General features: G+C 43.4%; 1 protein-coding gene across 2 annotated transcripts in view; it reads right to left on the reverse strand.

The window, feature by feature from the left end:
• Positions 1 to 25,264, reverse strand: part of CAMK4 (calcium/calmodulin dependent protein kinase IV) — an 89,616-nt gene that overhangs the window by 34,485 nt on the left and 29,867 nt on the right. The window contains exons 3-6 of one of the 2 annotated variants that reach the window (XM_079995690.1): positions 18,050 to 18,128; positions 11,213 to 11,266; positions 8,679 to 8,741; positions 8,336 to 8,418 (exon numbers count right to left, since the gene is read on the reverse strand). In XM_079995690.1, coding sequence (XP_079851816.1) covers positions 8,336 to 8,418; positions 8,679 to 8,741; positions 11,213 to 11,266; positions 18,050 to 18,128 — 279 coding nt within the window. The remainder of the gene's footprint in view (positions 1 to 8,335; positions 8,419 to 8,678; positions 8,742 to 11,212; positions 11,267 to 18,049; positions 18,129 to 25,264) is intronic. The other variant, XM_079995691.1, reaches the window with a different exon arrangement.

Here is a 25,264-nt window from a genome sequence, read left to right on the forward strand (position 1 = left end):
AATGCAAAAGTTTATGCTATTACTCATCCCCTACTCCTCAGTTTTAATGAACTAAGAAGGCAAATATAACTTCTCTGTATGTTCAGCAAGGGTTCTACCTCTTCTTCCATTGAGACATGTCCAATGCACCCCCCCCAAAAAAACCCCAAAACTTATTTCTTTCTGCTCATATGAGGACCTGATAATTATCACTTTGCCTTTTAACCGCCCACACTCAGAATAATTTTTCATGGGGAAGCAGACAATTCAGTGGGTTGCATCCAGTGGTGGCTTTGCCTCACACAAGTCAGGGCATTTGATTTTTGCCAATCTGCCATGCCCACTTAAGTCCCCCAATCACCCTGGAAACTGGTTCTGAGAACTAGTGGGACACCCCCACAAAAAATAAACACATAATGGGATATGGCTCAGAGAGCTGCAATAGGTAAAAGGGAAAGCACGATGTCACAACATGCATGAAACATTTCCACTAAGGCAAAATCACATTTGGATTCAATGCAGCATTTTAGATTGCTAAATGACTGGTCCAAAATCACTTAGGACTCAGCTACATTAGTAAAGAAAAACCATTTTGTATGCGTTATAACACTATGACACCAGATGGCGCTGTGGAGTCCCATCTTCGTCAACGTGATTTTCCTTTATAAAGCTTACAACGCGTTTAACTGAAACGCTTCTTTGATGTGTCTAGATCCAGCCTGGGTTATATGAACTTAAAAAAACCCAAAAACTTGATTTCCCAGGGACAGAAATCAAACATTACATTTCTGGATCAAATTTTAATAATAAAATAAATTATGGTTTGGAGCTGACAGCTATGTGAATCACTACGGAACACACTGAATGACAGCTTTTGCTTTCTTTAAACTTTTGCAGATTCCATAGTATTTCAAAATTCCATAGAGGCATCATCTAGAGCTGTGGAGTTTGTTGTCATCAATACGCCTAGGACACTAAATTTATATTTAATTAACATCCAGAACAGCTATCTCAGTTAGGAACCAATGTCTGGAAGCAATGGATGTGGTAAGAAGCAAGGAAAAAAGAAAACCCCAGGTGTTTAATCCAGAGAAGATGAAGGTGATGCTGGTGGATAACTTCAAGGATCTTGAAGGACTTGTTAGGAGAGATGGTAAAAAAAGGTAAAGGTAAAGGACCCCTGGAAAGTTAAGTCCAGTCAAAGGTGACTATGGCGTTGCAACGCTCATCTTGCTTTCAGGCTGAGGGAGCCACCATTTGTTCATAGACAGCTTTCCGGGTCATGTGGCCAGCATGACTAAACTGCTTCGGCGCAATGGAATGAGTGCCAGAGCGTACAGAAATGCCATTTACCTTCCCACCACAGTGGTACCTATTTATCTGCTCACACTGGTGTGCTTTCAAAACTGCTTGGTTGGCAGGATCTGCGACAGAGTAACAGGAGCACACCCCGTCGCAGGGATTCGAACTGTTGACCTTCTGATCGGCAAGCCCAAGAGGCTCAGTGGTTTAGACCACAGTGCCACCCACCGTCCCTAGGAGAGATAGTATCCCATATCAGAAACACTGGGGGATGGGGAAACACAAAGTCTTGAGAGTCTCATGGACTGCAAGAAGATCAAACCTATCCATTCTTAAGGAAATCAGCCCTGAGTGCTCACTGGAAGGACAGATCATGAAGCTGAGGCTCCAATACTTTGGCCACCTCATGAGAAGAGAAGACTTCCTGGAAAAGACCCTGGTGTTGGGAAAGCAGAAGGAGACAACAGAGGATGAGATGGTTGGATAGTGTTCTTGAAGCTACCAACTTGAGTTTGACCAAACTGCAGGAGGCAGTGGAAGACAGAAGTGCCTGGCGTGCTCTGGTCCATGGGGTCATGAAGAGTTGGATACGACTAAACAACAAATGTGAAGAATTTGGCACTTCACTGAATAAATATTTCTTCTACTCTCCTATTTTAAATCACTTATATTGTTTCATTTTTCTAACATTGTATAATAGCTAGATGATTGTCTAAAGCAGAGACGGATAAACAGATTAAACTTGCTACAAAGCAATGCTTTAAAATTACAGGTATCATGGGATTTTTTTTTCTTTTGCGGAATGAAACTGTTGAAAAGTTTGTAAAATATTTAAAACAAAATGGGATCTCTTTATTCCGCTAAGAAATCTGACAGCATATGGAAGGCTTTCCCCAGTGCCTGCCATCAGCATCGATGCAGTTCCAGTTTCTTGTTGCCAAGGTATCTTTAGATAGTTACAAAGTGATGTGTCTTTGAAAATGAATCCAGTGCGCTAGTTTTGCACTTACTTCAGAATTTTTAGCAAATGTCAGCTAGCTAGCCTTGTAAGAGATCATATTCTGACTTGTCTAGCTGTCATAAAGGAACTGTGCTTGGCAAGGGTGCTTTCTCCTGCTTCTGACACTCCCTACACAGCGTGACGCTGTCTCGGGATCCGGCCATATAGCACAGACGAACATGAAATTACAGTATGTTGCAGTTATATAACCCCAAAGGCCTGGAAACAGTGTTATGTTTTCTGTATACCTCACGGTTATCATGTGCATAGCAGTTTACAGCAGGGATGCGGAACCCTAGATTGGCATTGCTTACCAGACACAACCACCACCACCCCAGCCCTTCAGGCTGAAATGTCTGCAAAAATGCACTCAGACTTTGTCTCTGGACTTCACTGATTGCCCTTTCTGCCTTATTCAGCATGTTTTCCTGCTCAATATTCTTGATTAGAAACTGTTCAGTGCGGGCCTTGAAAACAGATCTTTTTATTTCATTCTTAATCCAGTTTATGGCTCCACACTTAAGAAACAGCCTGTCACTCCTCTGCACCCTTCGCAACTCCTTCCTGCACCAGTTTATTAATTTATTTGGGGTGGGGAGTGGGGAGTCAGCTACAGACTAAGCCAAGATAACTCCATTCCAGGACCATTCGGAAGGAGGGTGTTTAAGGAAGGGTGGTCCAAAATCATGCACTCTTCTTCTTCGCAGGCTGTGTTTATTTACAGACTTTGCAAGAGACTCAACTTGTTTTGAACATTCTGAAATCTTCTTCTTCTTCTTCTTCTTCTTCTTCTTCTTCTTCTTCTTCTTCTTCTTCTTCTTCCTCCTCCTCCTCCTCCCCCTCCTCCCCTGCCTTTTATCCTGACAGGAACTCAACGCGTGCTTTCGTTAACAATGCAGACAAGCAGTGGGATGTCTGAGTTAGACAGTTCTTCACCAGTTGACCGATGTCCGCCTTGAGGTTGATGGTTGACATTCGCAGGCAATTCTCAAATGAATGATCTACTGGGTTGTTTTGAGTTTGGGACTTTATGAAGTTCATGTTTGAAAATGATTGTTCACAGTTCACCCACCCACCCACTCTGGCACCAAAGTTCCCTTCTCTCCCCCACCAATTGGTGCACCCCAAAGCTCAAACTTCTCTGCATTGCAAAAAAGAAAGAAAGCAAAGTCTCTCTCTCTCTCTTTCTCTCTCTCTCTCTCTCACACACACCATGCTTCTTCTCTGCACCAGGTGGTGCTTCTCTTCCTCTCCCCACCCCCCAGGTGGCTCTCGAGCTCTGGCAGCCTGTGGGATGCAGCCACACTCCAAGTGGGCCATAGAGCACAGCCTGTTGGCTGCACAGAAAGCCTCTCCTCCTCACAGAGGAGGCAGGGGGCATTTTGGCCCCTGCCCAGCTGCTCCAGCTGCCACACCATGCCCCCAGGTGGCCAGCCAATCGGGTGAAGGCTTGGGGGCAGGGTTTAGCCACTCAAATGCAGCGGCAGCACTTTCCGGCCATTGTGCTGCTGGTTCTCGCCTACCTTGTAGCAAATCGTTACAACCTTAGGTATTGACGGTTAGGCATTGGAATATGGTTGTGTATTGGAGGGTAGGGTTTGGCCATCGCCTACCCCTCCATTTTATGGGTATTCCGGTAAAGGAATCCGGCGGTCGTGAATCCTGTCCAATGCCCTTGCTTGTGGCTAGGGCCATGGCACGACCCCCAGTGACATCAGGGGGAGATTTCAGTTGTATTTGCATCAACAGGCTCGTCCCACTGGTGGTTAACCCTTGATAGACTCACCCTTCCCTGAGGGGGTGGAGTCACGCTCTGTTGTTTTATACAATGCTAAGCCAATACCTCTCACATGCCGTAATCAATAAAGTTGTGGCCTTTTTTAGCCCATTAACCTAATATACTGTGTCCATGTGTCTTTCTTATCCTCAAGTGGGTGGCGGGTCCTTGAATCACAACTCCTGCAGCAGCAGAAGAGGAGGAGGAGGAACAGCAGCAGTAGCCTGCCTTTGGCTGCAGCAACTGTCTTCACCAGCCTGATTGTGCTGCCTTGGGTGAGGTACAGCGTGAGGAGCTGGAGGGCCACAAAAAACAGCTGCAAGGGCCGCATGTGGCCCACGGGATGCGTGTCAGACCACCCTGGCCCAGGTGAAAGCCATATGAAAGAATCCATGTAATATGCTCTCTACAGCCAGTCACCCATAGGAACCTGCATTAGGAAATTCTCAAAGTTCGCAGATATAAGCAAATAAGAAAAACAGGGCCTCCTTGGTTAAATAATGTTTAGCACAGAAAAATGGACCTAATTACTATCTATCTTACCTCTAGGATCACACAGCACTGCCGTCAGAAGGGAAAACGCAAGAATGGGAAAGTGTTCAAAGTAGTCTGATTTTTACAACTCATTATGATGATACAAATCTTGATGATTGGTTATTTTATCCTCCGCTTCCTGATCCTATTAAATGCCCATCTGTTTCTTGTATACTTTTGCCTCACCTGCAGATCTGACCACATGCATTCGCTGGCAATTTGCCCACATTCGCCTTCTGAAACTCTCACTGTTCATTACTCTCTTCTGCTCTGTTGACCTTCTATAAATAATAAACCTGTTTGACATACTGATGTGACCAGCATGTTCATGATACACACTGTTTACTTTTGTCAGGGTATTGGAGCATATGAGGTATGAAACTTCTTCTCTGTGATCCATATTTGTGGTATAAAATGTTGTCTTTGAAAGGCTGCCTGGGTGAGAATATCCCTGTGCTCTGTGTGTGTGTGTGTGTGTGTGTGTGTGTGTGTGTATGGCATTTTTATCTCAGCTTTTATCCAAGGAACTCAAGGCAGCACACATGGTTCCTCACACCCTATTCTATACCCAACTCTATGAGATAGGTTAGGCTGAGAGAGAATGACTGTCCCCAGGTCACTCAGCATCATGGCAGAGTTGGGATTTCAACCCAGGTCTCAGAGATGCTTAGGAAACAGGAATAAGCACCCCTTCCTGTTTCCTCGGTAAGACCTTCTAACAACGGCACCACACCAAAAAGAGAATGGGTCATTTTGCAAACTTAGAAGGAGGCTTTGCTTTTGCTCCCCAGGGTAATACTGGAGCATTCGGAGAACACAAATGCTGCTGAATGAGTGTTTTTGTGTTGCTGAGTCTGTCCAGTGGTTGTGGGGGATGGTAGATGCATGTACACAGTTCTGCTGTGTGTATGTCTGCCTGCGTATATCTGTGCATGCAGGAGCGTGGGGTGGCTGCACTTATTTTTGGCAACATATGGCACTGGCATGCAGCCCCTGATAGCTCAGCTGGTAGAGCATGAGACTCTAAATCTCAGGGTCGTGGGTTCAAACCCTACTTTGGGCAAAAGATTGCTGCATTGCAGGGGGTTGGACTAGATGACCCTCATGGTCCCTTTCAACTTTATGATTCTATTATTTCTATGACTGGCCAATGGTGAATGCAGCCCTCAGGCCCTCTGCCCTGCAAGGCTAGTCACTCCTGATAAATATTGGTACATAAAACGTGGTTTAATGTGAGTGCCTTAACTATAGTTTACCTTTTAAAGCCATGATTTGTTGTTGGCTCAGTGACCTTAACTATGGCCAAGTGTTATGTGTAAACATGAGCACCTCCCTAACTAGAATGATATCTCAGGTTAAGAACTTAATTTGTTCTGAAGGTCCGATCTTAACCTGAAACTGTGCTTAACCTGAGGTACCACTTTAGCTAATGGGGCCTCCCGCTGCCGCCACTGCCACGTGATTTCTGTTCTCAGAGCCAGTGTGGTGTAGTGGTTAAGAGTGGTAGACTCGTAATCTGGTGAACCGGGTTCGCATCTCCGCTCCTCCACATGCAGCTGCTGGGTGACCTTGGGCTACTCACACTTCTTTGAAGTCTCTCAGCCCCACTCACCTCACAGAGTGTTTGTTGTGGGGGATGAAGGGAAAGGAGAATGTTAGCCGCTTTGAGACTCCTTCGGGAAGTGATAAAGCGGGATATCAAATCCAAACTCTTCTTCTTCTCTTCTGCTCATCCTGAAGCAAAGTTCTTAACCTGAGGTACTATTTCTGGGTTAACGGAGTCTATAACCTGAAGCATCTGTAACCTGAGGTACCACTGTATATAGTTTAAGTGACCCTTGTAATGTCACCCTTCCCAAATTGTCCACCAAGAAACAGAGACACCAAACAAGAGTAGCTGAAAAATGAATCCACTTTTAGTGCTCAGTTCCTCTCACTGGCACTTTTCTTGTAGTTGACACTGCTGCCAACTTTGCCTGGTAACAGAATCCTTTCCGCTTCTATTCAAAGTTGCAGCTCAAGCTGGATTTGAAAACTTAAAGGAAACACTGATGAATTTTTGCTTTGCAAATGTTTCCACTGTTGGGCGCTGGAGTGGTTTTGGTTAGTGAGTGGAATGATTTCTGGGAATGTGTCTCCTTTCAATTTGGGCAGCTTTTGAAGGAAAAACTCATTATGCATGAGTTCGAAATGAGGTTCTGTTCCTGACAATCATTGCAATTAACATATGAAACTACTTAAGTGTGCATTAGTCAAATCAGTCTTTCAATACCCACCTAGCAGAAGAAGAGCGCAGAGAGGGGACCAATGTGAGGAATGCTTACTTAAACCAATTGCCGGTTGGGGAAAGAAAAATAAAAGGTATGGTTGCAGAGGAAAGGAGTGCACTTTAAGAAACAAAAAGCTGCAAAATAGTGTGGGTGTTTCTTTCCTGGCAGAATGGAAAGAGGGAGCAGTTGTTTGATGACAGCTCTCACTCTCACAGCCGACCAGTGGAAAGGGAAATGGTGGCATGGTGAGGCAATGCCAGTAACTAGGTGCTGCAAACACTTAAGTGATGTTAGGAGGAGGGGCAAAAGAGAGTTAGAAGCCAGATGGGATGAAAGGGTGAAACAAACCAGAATTACTTTGATAATTTGCAGTTCATCCTTTGGTTTTAAACAAGGTTCATTGACTTGCTTAAATAAACCACTGTTTAAGAATAGTTTAATGTGACAATAATAATAATAATAATAATTTATTAATTATACCCTGCCCATCTGGCTGGGTTTCCCCAGCCACTCAGGGCGGCTTCCAACAAAATATTAAAATACAGTAGCCCATCAAACATTAAAAGCTTCCCTAAATAGGGCTGCCTTCAGATGTCTTCTAAAAGTCTGGTAGTTGATGTTGTCTTTGACATCTTGTGGGAGGGCATTCCACAGGACGGGTGCCACTACCGAGAAGGCCTTCTGCCTGGTTCCCTGTAACTTGGCTTCTCACAATGAGGGAAACGCCAGAAGGCCCTCAGGGCTGGACCTCAGTGTCCGGGCAGAACGATGGGGGTGGAGACGCTCCTTCAGGTATACTGGACCGAGGCCATTTGGGGCTTTAAAGATCAGCACTAACACTTTGAATTGTGCTCGGAAATGTGATGTGTGAACCACACCACTGCTGTGACAAAAACAGGCTTCAACCTTATTCATATTGACCAGGTACCAGAAATGTCAGCAGGGACACCATGTGATGTGCAATGCAGCCACAGTTCTTGCTAAGAAGCCTAGGAGGGAAAACATTAGAAACAGGCTGCTTCCAGTTGCTTCTGCCTGAGGTCATGGCTTCTTTTGTGATTGCAGTACTGGCTATGATGCTTTTGGGCCCTGAGGCATTTAAAGTACTGCCTGCAACCTTTCTCTAGCTTGGATCCCCAGATGTTGGTGGACTACAGCTCCTATCATCCCTAGCTAGCAGGACCAGTGGTCAGGGATGATGGGAGTCCACCAACATCTGAAGATCCAGGGTTGAGAAAGGCTGCCTTAGGGGCTTAGCTGAGAAGGGGCCTGAGGCCTGTTCCTCTTACACCCTAACAGGGTGGTCCTTGAGAAAGACATTTGCTTTGAAGTCTGCCCTGTGAGCCAGAGGAGAGCAAGATCACAGCAGTTTTCAGGGCAGGACAGTGGAAAACTAGTCCCCATTCAATAGTAACTCTTCATTATAACAACATTCCTGGAAGAGATATGGAATAACTTTCACACATCGCCTACCTGTCAAACAGTTCTCCTCCCGTGACTAACTCCAAGACCAGGCTGATTTCTGTGGGGGTTTCAAATATCTCCTTCAGTCTTATCTGAGAAAGGCACAAAATAAGGAATTTTTCAGTTTCAGAGAAAGTATGTATATATTTCGAAGATCAACAGCAAGGAAGTTACAGTGAAGGATGACTGTCTCATTTATCCCATTAACTTAGTCTTGGGGTTTGTTTGAACTTATTCTTGTTTTTAATTACTTCTTTAAACCTCTGCTTTTCATTCTGCCTAAAGGTTCCACAATAAAACATCTGTATCACAAGCAAACAAAGAATTGTGTTGTAAAAAATACCCAACTTACAATATTTGGATGTGAAAGTCGAAGTAGAACGCCTATTTCTGTTCGGACAATCTTCTTGTCTACCTAGTTAAAGGGGGGGATGCATAATAAGTTTTTGGTATTCATCTTAGACATTTTTAACTATTACTGTGCAATCCTAAACACATGTTCTAGGAAGTGAGTCCTACTGAAGTCACTGGGACTTACTTGCATGCTAATATATTTAGGATAAGGCTGCAGGTTAAGAAATAGATATCTGAGCAAATATACCAGCATTCTTAAAGAAAATTCAAAGATTTCAGTAACGTTTCATACAAAATTATGATGGAAATTTGATCAGCACCCATTGTTTCAGCTGACAGGAAGTTCCACTGGATCAAAAAGTTTTCTATCTGCAGACGGCACAACCTGCTACAACCACCTGTCTCATTCAGCAAGGCTACTTTTTAAAATCTTGCATTACCATTCAAGCATCCTATATATTTACACAATATATTAGAAACACATTATTATTCTGAAACCTGCCTTGTGTCCAATTACCTTCTGAGCACAGTTCCAACGACATCAGTGTGACTGCAAAAACCAATATAAGAAAATATGCCTTCCTTTCTTGAGTTTAATGTCTACATAAAAAGACAGTATGTTGTTCGAAGACTAGAGGTGCAGCAATAAAACGGCTAGCACGTTTGCAAAGCTAAGCAGGGTCCGGCATGGTTTCAAAGTGGATGGGAGACCGCATGTTGAGATTCCTGCATTGCAGGGGGTTTGGGGTAGATGACCCTCAGTGTCTCAACTCTATAATTCTGTGAAGTGGAAGGCAAGTAGGCTCAGGGGGTGGAGAGGATGGTGGAGGGAATCTTGCTAATACCAGTGATAGGAGAAAATGCTCCAGGCACCGAGGTCAACATCACTGAAATCTATATAATGAAAAGAAATCATAAAAATTAAATTAATAGTAGATGTGATCAGGGGCACAAAGAGGTCTGAAGTCTGAAACAAAGATGATCAGCTATTTTAGACAGATTTGAGAATACCGCAAGATACTGAGGAGACAAGAGAAATAAGTTTACTCTAAGTCTGAGGGGGACGGGGGGAATATGTTCAAGAAACAGAAGCAAGGTGTACATGAAGCAAGACTTCCCTTTGTTTTATTAGGTTAGTAAGCACTCCCTGCTGGCGAATATCTGTGCCCCCAAGCTACTTCTGTGTGAGGCAGCAGTGACCCTCTAGGGCCAACGTGTCACAGAGGATTCTCTTTTTACAACACTACAAAGTTAATTTTAGAAATGTGCTCAAAGACAGAATTTTATATCACTTGTTTACACATTTGGGAGAGGGGAAAGGTTTCCTCTGTGCTCTGAAAAGACCCAGCAAGCTAGCTGAAACAAGAGGGTAAGGAATAAGTGCCTAGAGGGTAAACAAGAACGGAAGAAAGGAACAATGGGAGGGGGGAGAATCTTGCTGTTTTGTAAGCTCCAGTAGTTTTTCTGACTGCCTCACCACTTAAGATGAATGTTGCATGTTTCAGCAGAACTCATCACTCAGTTTTATAAAATAAAACATTAATTACTCAGTCCTTCAGTGCACTCTGTGCACCCAGCAGATTTTTGTTTTTGTTTGTTTCCAGTTTCCAGTTCATACAATGCTCAGAAATTCCATTTGGCAGTTTCCATCCCTGATTTGCCAGTATGATATCTACACATGTTCATACCACAGAGTAATAGTTGGCATTTATTATTGTCCTACTTTAACATTTTGAAGTCTCAGGATGGAATTACAAGGTTCCATCTGCAAGCATATTTGCTTGCCAGATGGAACATTCCACTCTCTGTATGTGCTGTTCTGGGGTTCTTCCTGACCCCCTCAAATGCAGTTTCAGGGCAGGGGGCATGTAGGGAGGGGAGGGAAGAAATGAGGAAGTTCCATTGCACAAGTGGAAACCCTTGCACAAAGCTTCTGCTGGCAGGGTTCATTAGGTGAATCCCGTCCTTAATGTTTGTTCAAAATCGTTACATAGAATTCATGACCAATAGTTGCAGTAAATGCCATCTACCAAGCAACAGCTGCTGCACACATGTTACTTATTTCCTTGCAGAATGAATGCTGCGCATTTAGCTGAATGTGTAGCATAAATACTAGGCGAAATGCACTCTTTAGCATTACAACAAACAGGTTCAGGTTCAAGGGACAATGTTCTTCTTACTGCTCCTCCCTGCTTTGTAGTCAAAGTAATAAGGCTACTGACTGATTAGCAATAACTTATTTACATGAATGGCATTTACCTAAGGCTGCTTTAAACACAAGGCTTCAAATGTGCGATTCAGTGTGTGTACAGACATTGAATTCCTGCATGAATTAGCCTTTCACTTCCCATGGAGCAGGCAGCCCAACATCAATGAAAAGAATGGAAAAATACTTAGAGAATTTCCTCTGCAAGCAGATCTTTTGCTGCATGGGATTATTAAACTGGGCGGGTATATTTTTGCAGTTCTAGTTTTTCTGAAGCCACTTAATACTCTCTTCCTATTATCAAATAGATATAAACATAGCAATACCTTTTCTTGAAACAACTTCTTTAGAGTTGCACAGAGCTCTTCAGCAGGCAACATCTGAAATAACATGTTTGTTTACAGATTACTATAACAGCTTTACGCCCAGTTTAGCCTTGGCCCAATGGATACATTGGAGCTCATGGTACAAAAAATAGTATATCCTTATACAGTGCTATTTTTCTAGAATAAGAGGTGCCGGAACTCACCATGAACGCCTCCCTTGTTCTCTTACAACGGCAATGGCGCCCAGCTGAGAGTTGCCGGAACTGTGTTCTGCCAAGTTCTAGCTGGGGAAAAAACCCTGTCTTCCCTAGGTCTTGCTAAAAAGGTATCCAGTCTCTAAACTTTGCTCCAAATACTTGTGTGAACTAATGTTTGTGAAACATACTACCTATGCTTACCATTAAAATGTTTTAGCAGCCACTAGCAGCGTTAGTGAGCATTCCGTGTCATAACAACAACTCAGGTAAATGTTTATGAGGATGATCACTGGTATCTCGCACTGCAGCAGTGGCGTAGCGTGGGGGGTGCAGGGGGGGCCGGCCGCACCGGGCGAAACATCTGGGGTTAGGGCAAATCCACGGGTTAGGGGGCGCAAATCCACGGGTTAGTGGGCGCAAATCCATGGGTTAGGGGGCGCAAATTACTTGCCTTGCCCCGGGTGCTGACAACCCACGCTACGCCACTGCACTGCAGAGTTTCTGTGTCTCAACACTGAAGGCCACATTTATTTGATACTTATCATTTGTTATATAATTTATAAATGATAAAGTATGCATCATCATTAACAGTCCAAATGTTTAGGATAAAACCTTGTGGGGGTGGGGGGCGGGCAAACCAATAATCTGGATAAAGTGATAACCATTCTAGTGCTTACAAACCTATTACCAAGCCCTACTCTGGCACTAGTTTGGTGTTCATAGAAACAAGACTCAGCTGCACATTACCTGGCGTAGTTCCAACAGTCTGGTCAACAGATGGTACAGCGAAATATTGCTGGCTGTTTCTTGCTTTACTAACCTTGAGCTTCAGGATTCAAGCTGTGTTTGGAACCCTACGGAGTGCGTGCAGCTTATATATGAGGGAAGTAGCAATTTGCGGCACAGGAAAGGGTTAAATAACTCTGCTCTCCACTAAAGCAGCTGTTATTGAGAAAGAGAGCTGGTGCGACAGCTTCTTTGCATGCATTTTTGCAAGATGGGTAGTTAGCCCTGCCAAAAATAGAGGGTCTGCCGTTGCTTGGCATGCAGAAGGTCTCTGGTTCAGACCCCATCATCTCCAGTCCAAAGGTGCTAAGTTGCTGTGGTCAAAACCACTGAGCCTCTTGGGCTTGCCGACTGGAAGGTCGGTGGTTCGAATCCCCATGACGGGGTGAACTCTTGTTGCTCTGTCCCAGCTCCTGCCAACCTAGCAGTTCGAAAGCATGCCAGTACACATAGATAAATAGGTACCGATGCGGTGGGAAGGTAAACGGTGTTTTTGTGCAATCTGCACTTGTCACAGTGTCCTGTTGCAGCATATGTGGTTTGGTCATGCTGGCCACATGGCCCAGAAAGCTGTCTGTGGACAAACGCTGGCTCCCTCAGCCTGAAAGCAAGATGAGCACTGCAACCCCATAGTCACCTTTGACTGGATTTAACCATCCAGGGACTTTGACCTTTACCTTACTTAAATTAAACATCTGGCTGTAGAACAGCAGCTAATTGGAAAAATGGAATCACAGCACTGCCAGCTTTAATTAGCCGAGAAATAATCATGCCAAGTCTAGAAACTAGAGTAGTAATGAAGACGGCTCTTCTTTACAGAAGCAAACAAGTTTTTAAATGATTTTTTAAAAAGTTCTCATAGTTAAACTATGCTACATTTGACATTCAAGCTTCTGGTTATCGCTTTATTAGAGCCAGACTCCATATTACATTCAAATGTGTGTAATGAATCCCTGACAGTCACTTTTGTGTAAAGAACCCCCTTTCAGCTAAGCCTTCTCCTTTGAAGGACAAAGGATGGACAGTGAATAGCGCTGAAATAGCCATCCAGGCAAGGGACGCGGGTGGCGTTGTGGGTTAAACCACAGAGCCTAGGACTTGCCGATCAGAAGGTTGGCGGTTCAAATCCCCGCAACGGGGTGAGCTCCGTTGCTCGGTCCCTGCTCCTGCTAACCTAGCAGTTTGAAAGCATGTCAAAGTGCAAGTAGATAAATAGGTACCACTCCGGCGGGAAGGTAAACGGCGCTTCCGTGTGCTGCTCTGGTTTGCCAGAAGCGGCTTAGTCATGCTGGCCACATGACCCAGAAGCTGTACGCCGGCTCCCTCGGCCAATAAAGCGAGATGAGCGCCACAACCCCAGAGTCGGTCACGACTGGACCTAATGGTCAGGGGTCCCTTTACCTTTACCTTTAGCCACCCAGGAGGCAACCACTGAAAATGTTATCTCCCTCTCCCTCATCCTGCATGGCAATAGTGCTATGCCAGCCCAAATTCAACAACATTATGCTGAAGTTTCACAGGAAGTGAAATAACCCAGTGTAATTCAGCTTTCAAAAGGAACAGTATGACAACACAAAAACATAGGAATGCAAATGTTTTAGCAGCTTTGTCATCTGGATTTTCTGTAATCATTAGGTCAATGAATTATATTAATTTCAGGGCCCAGTTCAACTCTGCCTCTTGCATGGTGCAAGAACTTCTGACATCTGAATTTCTCTTCTTTATCTTTCTGCTCCTCCGCCTGCTCCCATGCAGAGGCTGCATTCTCATGCACATGTTGTTTTAAACAAATCCTGCAGAATCACTTGGGACTTCCAAGAAAGCATAGGCTGTTGCCCATTGTGATGAACATTGTGGGAATGGTTATGATACACTGTATTTTTCTCTCCATAAGACACACTTTTTTCCTCCTAAAAGGTAAGGGGAAATGTGAGTGCATCTTATGGAGTGAATGGCGCTGCGCAGAGAGGGAGAGCTGCGCAACGCCCATTCAGCGAAGCGGGAGGAGGAACAGAAGGGACTCCTTCTGTTCCTTCTCCAGCTTCGCTTGAAGGGGCGCTGCGCAGTTCTCCCTCTCTGCGCAGCACCTCTCCTGCGAAGGAGAGGCGCTGAGCAAAGAAGGATAACTGCGCAGCGCCCCTTCAGCGATGTGCCTGTCCTGGCTTCTGCCTTAGCCACTCGCAGCCTCTTCGGGCAGGGGGAGCCTTCATCCCGATGCCCTGAAGAGGCTTGGCGCGGTTATCCCAGAAGCCAGAACAGCCACACGGAATAATTTTTTTTTGTTTTCCTCCTCTCAAACCTAGGTGCGCCTTATGGTCTGGTGCATCTTATGGGGTGAAAAATACGGTATGCAGCACTGCATGGAAATACTGCTTTGACTTTGCTTACAGTGGACAGTGGGAAAGCAATGCCTCAGCACTACTAAAAGGGCCGACTGTAGAAGCAACCCAATAATGCTCCCTCCCTGATCTTTGAAGCAGTTTTACACTTTAAAAAGCTCTGTTGTGTAATTAATTAGGTGATGAATGAACAGATAAACGCAGAAACATTCTTGCATTTCAAGTTCAAGCAACAAACCCCAAACAGAATGTGGAGAGCAAGACTGATGGCTGAACTAGCTATAAGTTTGCTGGTATGCACATGGAAGCAGAAAGGGACTGTAAATGAGCAGGAGATTTGATCAAAGAGGGGAGAGCAAGTTGGGAGAATTGGGATGAAAGTTGACATGAGAGTTAAATGGTTCTTCCTGGGGGCTCAGATTTGTGACAGCACATAATCCTATGTATGCCCACTCACTTTTGAGGAGTACTTACTTTTTCCTATTTAGTTCAATTGTGCTTACTTTCAGGTAAATGGGTGCAGGACTTCAGCTCGGTGCAATTTCACTTTAGTGTCTCTAAAGCCTGAGCAGATCCCTCAATCTTTGAAGACATTCAGTTAAAACTGCCTCACGTAACCTCAACTGCTGTTGGTAGGGAAGATTTATTTTTGAGAGACAAGTAGACTTGGCTCCATCTCTGGATATTTTATCTGCTGGGATGTAAGCTAAAATTGCCTCAAGTCCCACAATTGCTGTAAAAACTGTTGCCAGTTTGGGTCGTGATCAGGAATAAAACATATCTTTTTCCTCTTCTCTGGGAAGATTAGTACAATGATTTTCTCAATAATCATCCCTGAGGGACTCCCTTTAATATGACTACTTTAGAATGCTTCCAAGTCCCTCAGGGGATGTGTTTTAATTTATAAATGTCACCACTTTATCCCAAAGGTGCTCTCTATCACATCACACTTTTCATTCGAGTTTCAAGAGAGGAAGTTGGAGTCAACCAACAACTAGGGAAGGGGAGGGGAGCCATTTTTTATATTGCCCTTTTTAATTTTTTGATAACAAGACACCTTTAATCTATTTCCTTCCTGTTCATCTTAACAGCCCCATCTTCATTTCTTTAGCTTATTGGAGACTCTAAACAAAACATGGAGATTAAGGACAAGCTGTTCTCAAATAAAAGTCACCTATCAATGAACTCCCTTTTTCAGAAGGGTAAGCAAGCTTTGCGACCTGTATATACCTTGATCATCAATGAAATTCCACAGGATCCACTGGAAAATAATAGTTAACATAAATGGGCCTGCAGAGCAGTGTATGCCAAATTTTGCATTAATCTATTTCTTTCATAATGTTCTACTTGGTCCTCTTAAACTAAACTCTCAAAATGGAAGAGACCATTATAAATTTATTTAACCAATGTTTCCTGTAGCTGTTGGTTGGATATGCTGAATAACCATGCCTGTCATTCAAGAAAGCACCCATCCGAAAGCACTTACTGACTTCTTTCCCAAGATGATGGGCCTTAATCTGGATTTTTTCCATATAGAAAACGTCCCATACCCCTGATAATTAATTTGCTGCTTTTTTCAAATTAACCAATTTGCCCATCTTTTAAAGATGAGGGGGCTAGAACTATGCATATTAACTCCAGACACACAGATAGTTGCAACATGGTCACATAGCTCCATTGCACTGTGTTTACACTTTCAACAGTGGTGTCAAGATATTTTACTGCAGAGCGACGAGCTACATCTGGGGCTGAAAATGAGAATTAGGTCTCAAATAGGAACATCTGCACTGTACTAAATTTTCAGCTTGCAACTCTAGTATTTCAAGCCCCTTCAGCGAGAAAACAATAAAACAATCTTAAAGTAGGACTCATTAAATTTATTGTCAGAACATTTTAAAATTTGGAGGAGCTACTGTTGAAGATAAGTCTAAACTCCATGGAAGACGGTGCGTAAGTAGCGCTTAAACCTCCCCTGGTGAAATAAGAGGAACAGAAATAACAGTCCTTTTATTTGGTGAAGTAAGTGGCCTACAGCGATACAGTTGGTACAGACGTGCTATTCCACCTACAGAAGAGCTCTTTCCATTTGCAGAAGTGAGTTGGATCTCCACTGATACAAATCTCATTCTTCTCTACTGAATGCCTCCCCTCACTTACCCACTGAAACCTGAAAAGGTTTTCACTGTCAATATGGCCACTGGCGGAGGAAGAGGGGAGTGGGGGGAGCACACCGCCCCCAGCAGTGCAATCCCAGTGGGGTTCCATCACAGCTGCCCCCCCCCCGTTCGTGCTGGGTGCCTTGTTCCCACAGGCAGCACACCACACCCCACAGAACACACACCACACCCCTGTGGGTGGCATGCCCCGCCCCAGGATGCACGCCCCGCCCCCTTGGGCGGCGCCCCCGGTGCCAGAGCATGAAGCTCCGCCACTGAATATGGCTGGATCATAAAACTGTTGTTGTAAAGGAAATGCATCTAGCTTGGCCACCCCCCCCATCCCCCGCACTCCTGTATCCAAAGTCTCTCCCCTCACCCCACCATTCTGCTTACTAATTTGAAAAATCCATAACTTATATTAAGTTCGGCCTCAAAGCTAAATACGATGCTCGAATAATAGCAACTCTTTTGAGAGAGTTGCAGGTGCTTATGTAATAACCAGCTCTTAGATGAATCTCCTGACTGTACTTCTTCTGAATTTTTTAATCCTAATGCTATTTTTATAATACCATGAAACCTTCAGCACTCAGAGAACATGCCACGGTGCAGAGTTCCCAAAGTACGGCATGCTAGCAAAGTTGAAGCAGCACCTGCCATTAACCTACTTACAGTAGAAATTAGCAATTCTCTAGGAACACATAAACAGTTTTACTCTTGTTTTAAACCTCTCTCTCCCCCACAATCCCTCTCCTGAGGGCTGCATTGAGGGCTGGCCACCCCCTGAGTCAGAACTATTGCTCAGGTACAACTGCAGCATGAAACAAAAGGTAAGGTTGCTTCCTTCACAAAAACAAGAACTGTTGTGTTCTTTTTGGCATGTAGTCTTGAGGTGATAATCTCTTTCTTCTTCCCATACCCTCATGCCTGTGCAGAAGATTCTGCTTTCCATAGAAGGCTGAGTTCAAATCACGAAGTCATACAATATATATGGGCTAGTTTGCAGAACCTCTTATATTTTTTTATGTCCTTTCCATGGCTTCCTGCTGCTTTGTTCTCATCAGGAATTCATGCACTTGGTGTTTTCTAAGTATACATTTTCTACTAACCATTTTACAATATGCAGATAGAATAGTAATATACAAAAAGATGAGTAAATGCATAGCATGTCTTCGGGAATAATTTCCTCCGAAGGCTTCTGGTGTGCACATCATGAATTTAAATCAAACCAAGCTGGAACGTCCTCATTGGTCAGACTGTGCAATTAAAGCCTAAACACATTTGCAATGGATCCTCTGAAGAAAACCTCTGTAAGAAAAATTTGAGAAGGGGTGGTGGTGGTGATGGAATGAAACTTACAGTTTTCTTCAAGATTTTGACAGCAAATGGCTTTTGTGTTCCTTTCTGCCTGCATCTGTAGACAATAGATGTTGCACCCCTGAAAAAAACAGAATATAAAGTTATGTTCAGATATGTAGAATATATTCTACAGTGGTGCCTCGCAAGATGAAAATAATCCGTTCCGCAAGTCTCTTCGTCTAGCGGTTTTTTTGTCTTGCGAAGCATCCCTATTAGCGGTTTAGCAGATTAGCGCTATTAGCGGCTTAGCGGCTTAGAAAAAGGGGGGGAAAGGGAAAAAACTCGCAAGACTCGCAAGACGTTTTCGTCTTGTGAAGCAAGCCCATAGGGAAATTCGTCTTGCGAAGTGCCCTGAAAAACGGAAAACCCTTTTTCTATTCTATTCTATTCTATTCTATTCTATTCTATTCTATTCTATTCTATTCTATTCTATTCTATTCTATAAAACGTAATTTCTCTGAAAACTGAGCTTGCTTTAAAATTTGAAATTTAATTCTTGGAAATTAAAATAAGTTATGATTTTTCACTGTACGGTTTTGATTTTCAGTTTTGATCAAGTACTTGTTTGGAATTTATTTTGGCTATATTCCTCAGCAATGTAACACCTACACAAAGTAATTCTGCTCATTATTCCATTCCCATTGCCCAGGGATATTTAACTACAGTGCAGTACTAGGGAATCGTGAAGAATAAACAAATAAATAAAATCCAATGCTAGCGACATTGTAACACTCCTGCAGAACAGAAAACGGTTTCATTTGTAGCTCTTTCTGTTCCACAGGAGAGTTGTTATTTCACTGCTGGAATGACTTTGGCACATTGGAAAATGCAATCTTCAGCTGTCAGTCTTGAAAATTTCTTTGCTCTTTTCAGTACTGTATTCAACTTTTCATACATCCCCAATTCCTTTAAAAAAGCCAAAAATCAAACAAACCCAACAACGACAGAATTAGGTGATGTGTTTTCTTATATGGAATATTTATACTGCAGTTCTAGAAGTGTTGTTTGGTAGAACTCTTTGAACATTAATTTAAAAAAACCAGACGCATCCACCATTTCCCTAATGCAAAATGTGTTGCTTTGAAAAATATTTTAGCAAGACCTTCCAGTTGCCATTTGTGTGTTCACACAAACTTCTTATCTACATGTTAAGAAGTGAGGGAAAGTGATGTATGAATTTGCATCTATCCTGAGCACATCTTCACTGAATGAAGAGCATCCATTTCTAATTAATATATTTGTAGTATATATTCTAGAGAAGGAAGGGAAGTTAAAACAATAGAAAATGCAATTAATGTCAAGTAGACCTGACCCAGCAGCATACTCAGAACATTTTAAAGGAAGTTGTGGCACAAGGCAGATGTGGAAGACACAAAACGAGAAAGAAAAAAGGATCTCTGAGTAACGGTCCTTTCAATAAAGATGAAAGAGCCAATAATTCTGGGGCCGCTCAAGAAACTGTTAGAATTCCAGTTGAGAAGAATCCTGTTATTATGGCTAAACTTTCTTCCATTCCCATCAGCAACCCTTCCATGATGTAGACCCTTGCTTGGCAGACAAAATTCTTGCCTCAAATGTTTCCATGGGACATAACTGTCTCTTTGTTCACTTTTTTTTCAGATTCTCTGAAAAGGGTGAGCAGGGAATGGAGTGAGGTAGTGCCAGATTTAAAAGGGGAATAGATTTGGGAACTATGGTACATGCAAGGTCTACATCATGGGTAGGCCAACTAAGGCCCGGGGGCTGGATCCGGCCCAATTGCCTTCTAAATCCGGCCCACGGACGGTCTGGGAATCTGGGAATCAGCGTGATTTTACATGAGTAGAATGTGTGCTTTTATTTAAAATGCATCTCTGGGTTATTTGTGGGGCATAGGAATTCGTTCATTTATTTTTTCTTCAAAATATAGTCCGTCCACCCACCCCAAGGTCTGAGGGACAGTGGACTGGCCCTCTGCTGAAAAGGTTTGCTGACCCGTGGCCTGCGTGAACCATTTGCAAAACAGTACGCAACCACAATGCAGGCATGCATGCATAATGATAAATAAAATGGCAACTCGTCTGCCCATCATTTCCCCCTCTCCATCCTTCAGTCAGGCTGTATACATTTTTATTTTTAAAAGCACCACATGATGCATTTCTGTGCTCATTCATTATTAATATTTTATACACTTTTTTATTTATTTGTTTAAGTGCAAGACTGCTCCAAAGTTTGAGGAACCAGAGAAGTTTTTCTTCTTGGTATGAAGCCAGCCAATGAGCACCATGCACAGCTGGTTTTTGCAGAAGATTTGCAAAACCTCTTTTGTTCAAGTTCAACAACAGAAGGGAAATGTGGATCAAATGTAGTAAAGGAGTTTCCAGAGTTGCTCCACTGTTCCAAAATGTCACATTTGTCTTTGCTCTATGTTTCATAAAGCAGCTGCAGCACATTCCGAAGGAAAAGAAATGTTTTGCTTAATAAAGCTAGTAAAGGTAAAGGGACCCCTGCCCATTATTAGGTCCAGTCGTGGCCGACTCTGGGGTTGCAGCACTCATCTCACTTTATTGGCCGAGGGAGCCGGCATACAGTTTCCGGGTCATGTGGTCAGCATGACTAAGCCACTTCTGGCGAACCAGAGCAGCGCACGGAAATGCCGTTTACCTTCCCGCCAGAGTAGTACCTATTTATCTACTTGCACTTTGATGTGCTTTTGAACTGCTAGGTTGGCAGGAGCAGGGACCAAGCAACGGGAGCTCACCCTGTCGCGGGGATTCAAACCGCCGACCTTCTGATTGACAAGTCCTAGGCTCTGTGGTTTAACCCACAGCACCACCTGCATCCCTAGCTAATAAAGCTACAATTGCACTATGTATCTTTTAAAAAAGAATCCGATCAGCCCTGTGCTGCATTTCAAATACGATAATCACCACCACCACAAATCCAATCCTGCCTAAATTTCAACTGGATAAATTATTCAAGCCTTAAACAGATTTGTGTGAGTATATTTTCAAAATCCAATTTCTATTTTATCTAATCGGAGAATTGCTACCCAAATCAAAATAAAAGGTTGTAAAATGATGAAATGAACACGGGTAAATGCTTTGCATGAAACGGTCCTGATAAGGTACTGGATCCGATACTATAAAAGCTAACTTTTTCTACATGCATAAGAGATTAGATGTGTAATTTTGTAGGATCACACAAAATTGGTAGTCTGCACTCCACAGTAGTCAAAATTTTGTATAGGTAATGATTCAGAGAATGTTATAGTCTCAGAAACCTTGTGTGTGCATGTGCAACTCCCCCCTCCATTTATTTAATGTCCCTGTGATTATCCAGAAATAATTTGTGGGGAAGGCAGCAAGGTCCCCCACCACTTAAGAATCATTGGCAAGTTGGAAAATCTGGCTTTGGGCACACTTATTTCTGGTTATTGTTTCAGAATTTGACTCTGCTCCTTTCCCCTTTTTGATCCATCCCTTTCCCTGCCTTTAATTATTATACGTTCCATTTCCCCTATTTCTTCTCAGGGCAAAGTAGAGATTTATTTTATCATTTAATATTACAAATTTCCTCCAAGGTGGCATAGTTCCAGCGCTTTCTTCCTGGGGGTACTTAAGGGTACAGTGGTACCTTGGGTTAAGTACTTACGGTAATTCGTTCCGGCGGTCTGTTCTTAACCTGAAACTTTAGCTAATAGGGCCTCCTTCTGCCACTGCGCCGCTGGAGTACAATTTCTGTTCTCATCCTGAAGCAAAGTTCTTAACCCGAGGTACTATTTCTGGGTTAGCAGAGTCTGTATCCTGAAGCGTATGTAACCTGAAATGTATGTAACCCGAGGTACCACTGTACACAGTACTGACACCTTTTTATGATGTTAAAAGTGTGGCACTCACTGTAATAACTTTGTGGTGAGTACTGGCACCTTTTCTTCTTAAAAGAAAGAGAGAGCACTGCATAGTTCTCCCCCTCCTGTTTGATCCCAGCAACAAAGCTCTGAGGTAGGTTAGTAGCCCAAAGTCACCTAGTGAACTTCATGACTGTGGGGGGATTTGAACCCCCATCTCGTAGGTCCTAGCCCAACACACTGGCCGCTATACCACATCAGCTCAATGACATGAGAGAGCCAGGAAAATTATCTCCTGCATGTTTGTTCTGTTGATAGCAGCTGTGGAGGAACAGGGCCAACCCAAGACATTTGGCTGACTGAAGCAAAGGACAAGATAGTGTCTCCCCCAAAGGATGGCAGAGAATAAAGAACATGACTGCAGGAGGGAGGGAGGCGTTAACCTTTCCCACATGCCATTTTGCTGATTGAAATCACACACCCTGCTAACATCTGCAAAACCCTGCAAATAAAATTTTGCTAGCGTTTTTTTCTTCTTTCATTTTTCCAAGAAAGAACATCAGTGCACTTCTAGATTTTGGATCTGTCTTTTAGCTCCCAAATGGATGTTTGTTGGCTTGTTTTACTATTGGGTCTGACAAGTGAACCTATCAACAACACTGGTTTATTGTGCACTACTTTTCCATCATTGTGGGACGCGGGTGACACTGTGGGTTAAACCACAGAGCCTAGGACTTGCGGATCAGAAGGTCGGCGGTTCAAATCCCCACAACGGAGTGAGCTCCCGTTGCTCGGTCCCTACTCCTGCCAACCTAGCAGTTCGAAAGCACGTCAAAGTGCAAGTAGATAAATAGGTACCACTCCTGCGGGAAGTTAACGGCATTTCCGTGCACTGCTCTGGTTCACCAGAAGCGGCTTAGTCATGCTGGCCACATGACCTGGAAGCTGTACGCTGGCTCCCTCGGCCAGTAAAGTGAGATGAGCACCGCAACCCCAGAGTCGGTTATGACTGGACCTAATGGTCAGGGGTCCCTTTACCTTTACCTTACTTTTCCATCATAAGCCATGCCCAAAGGAGCTCACCATAATTAAAAGTCTACTCTAATCTCGGGGTCACCAGGGGGCGCATTGGATGATGGCCGACAAAAACATCTCTCCGACCCACACGAGGTAATTAAGAGGCTGTTATGGGAGTATGCAGCCTCCCTTGCCCCCCCCAGGGAATGGGGGGGACTGCCTTGCCTGCTGTGCCCATAATTCACCCCCAGATTCGAAAGAATGGGGTGAGAGCACTAGGCACAAAGCCCTTGGGTGGAGTCGGCTCTCCTGGACGCTGTCTCTGAATCGCGCACTGGTTTGCATCAGCTCGAAATATATAATTGGAAATAGAAGCAAATGCACATACTTCAAGTGAAGATTGGGAGTAAAGACTGCTGATTAATAGGATCTCTGTGAGCGGAGCGACGGGCTGGACAATAAATCAAGTGAAGACTCATCATTAAAAGATCGGTATGTTGGAGTGAAACAGAAAGGAGGGGAGGAGGAAAAACTTTTCTTTTTTTGTCTTATGTGAGTACCCAATAATCCTCCCTCCCAGAGAGAAAGAATCGTTGCAAATTACTAATCACAAGCAGGAGATTAAGAACTGTGTGGAAATAAATTACTGATCAAAGAGAGGACTGGTGGGAACTGATGGAAGGAAAGCTTTGTGACGCAGTTTCAAATGGAGATTTGTTAAGACAGGCCTGCCCACAGGAGGACGAGGGGGAGGAGGACCATGGTCATTGGAATGTGAATGTATGGTTATCGGAATGTGGATTTGACCTGGCAGGCCCCCTGAGATACAGTTTCACAGGCCTGTGGAAATCAACGGACAGACTGTGGGAATGTTCTTTGTGGAGGTGTGGAAATGGCGTCTGTCCTTTATGTGATATGGCTCTTGGAGAGTGTAAAATCCACACAGGATATGTTTGTTTTCAACCCGCTTGTGAAGATTATCAGAGATCACAAAGAAAGGAATATATGATAACAACAAGAAGATGAGGAAAATAACAAAGAGACTTTCTGGACAGAACTGGACAGAACTGTGTAATTAAAGCAGCAAAAAGAGTGATGTTTGGATCCCTTTCGGAGCTCAAAGTATGGGTACCCCCATTAAAATTTTAAAATCTGGCAGTATAATTTGGAACTAATGTGATTTGGAATTAATGTGATTTGATTGGCCTGTTAATAAAAATTATTTGAAAAAAATAAATAAAAGTCTACTCTAATCTGTGTAGGCTTACAAACAATAAAGGGAAAATGTTCTGAATTGTCTGCACATCAAGAAACTATGGCTGGAAAGCAGTAAGTACAAAACTGTTGAGCAAAACACTCACTTCCCACTTCTCCTGTCTATCTCCTTGCAGTTAAGACAGCATCATCTCTAAAACATGTCACAAAATATAACCAAATTGGCATAGTTCATTTTTTTTCTTTGCTTCTGCAAATCAAATACTTCACCAAGCCAGCTATTTCATCATTAGCCTAATGATAGCAAATTTATTGCCAGGCTCTAAAGAGTATCCAGGCTTTTCCTAGCCTAGTGGAAAGTTTGTTTATCTTTCTGCCTTGAATAGCTTCCTACCCTACTTGCTGCCACTGTGCCACATTGTGAACTGCTTTTGAACTGCTGTTTCAGTATTTCTTTGCCATACAGCATAGGTAGTCCCTCGCCAGGACAGCCTCTTCCTCTGCTTCTGACATGTCCTGCACTCGCCCCTCTGCCTTGGACTGCTCTGACCTGTCTTCTTTCCCCCTCCCTGACTCTTGCCTCATGTGGACACCAAACCCCATAAATCATTGGTCTGCTCTCCCCCAATCCCCTGCCTCCACAACTCACTCATCAGAGCCCCACCAGTCCCTGACAATCATCCCTCAAAATTTGCAGTTCTCCAAATTTTGCAGTGCAGTTCTCCAGCCAAGAAATATGTAAATACTAATACTAAGAACAATAATGCACAGACTAGGGTAAAGTGTGCATAAGACATCTGAAGGCAGCCCTGTTTAGGGAAGCTTTTAATGTTTAACAGACCATTGTATTTTAATATTTTGTTGGAAGCCACCCAGAGTGGCTCGGGAAACCCAGCCAGATGGGTGGGGTATAAATAATAAATTATATTATTATTATAAAATGATATTTTACTGAAAACAACATACAAAAATGTTATTTTTGGTTTTTTTTGCAAAATTGTTTTTGCAATTATTTTGCAAAAATGTTTATATTAGGTAAATTTGCATGCATTAGGAAAAATTCACATGGAAATGCTGACAAATGCACTTATTTCTACATATGCACATTTTGCCAAGAAGCCCACTACAGTGGTACCTTGGATTATGAACCATCC

This window comes from Podarcis cretensis (genome assembly GCF_951804945.1).
Source record: "Podarcis cretensis genome assembly, chromosome: 11".
Lineage (NCBI taxonomy): Eukaryota > Metazoa > Chordata > Lepidosauria > Squamata > Lacertidae > Podarcis > Podarcis cretensis.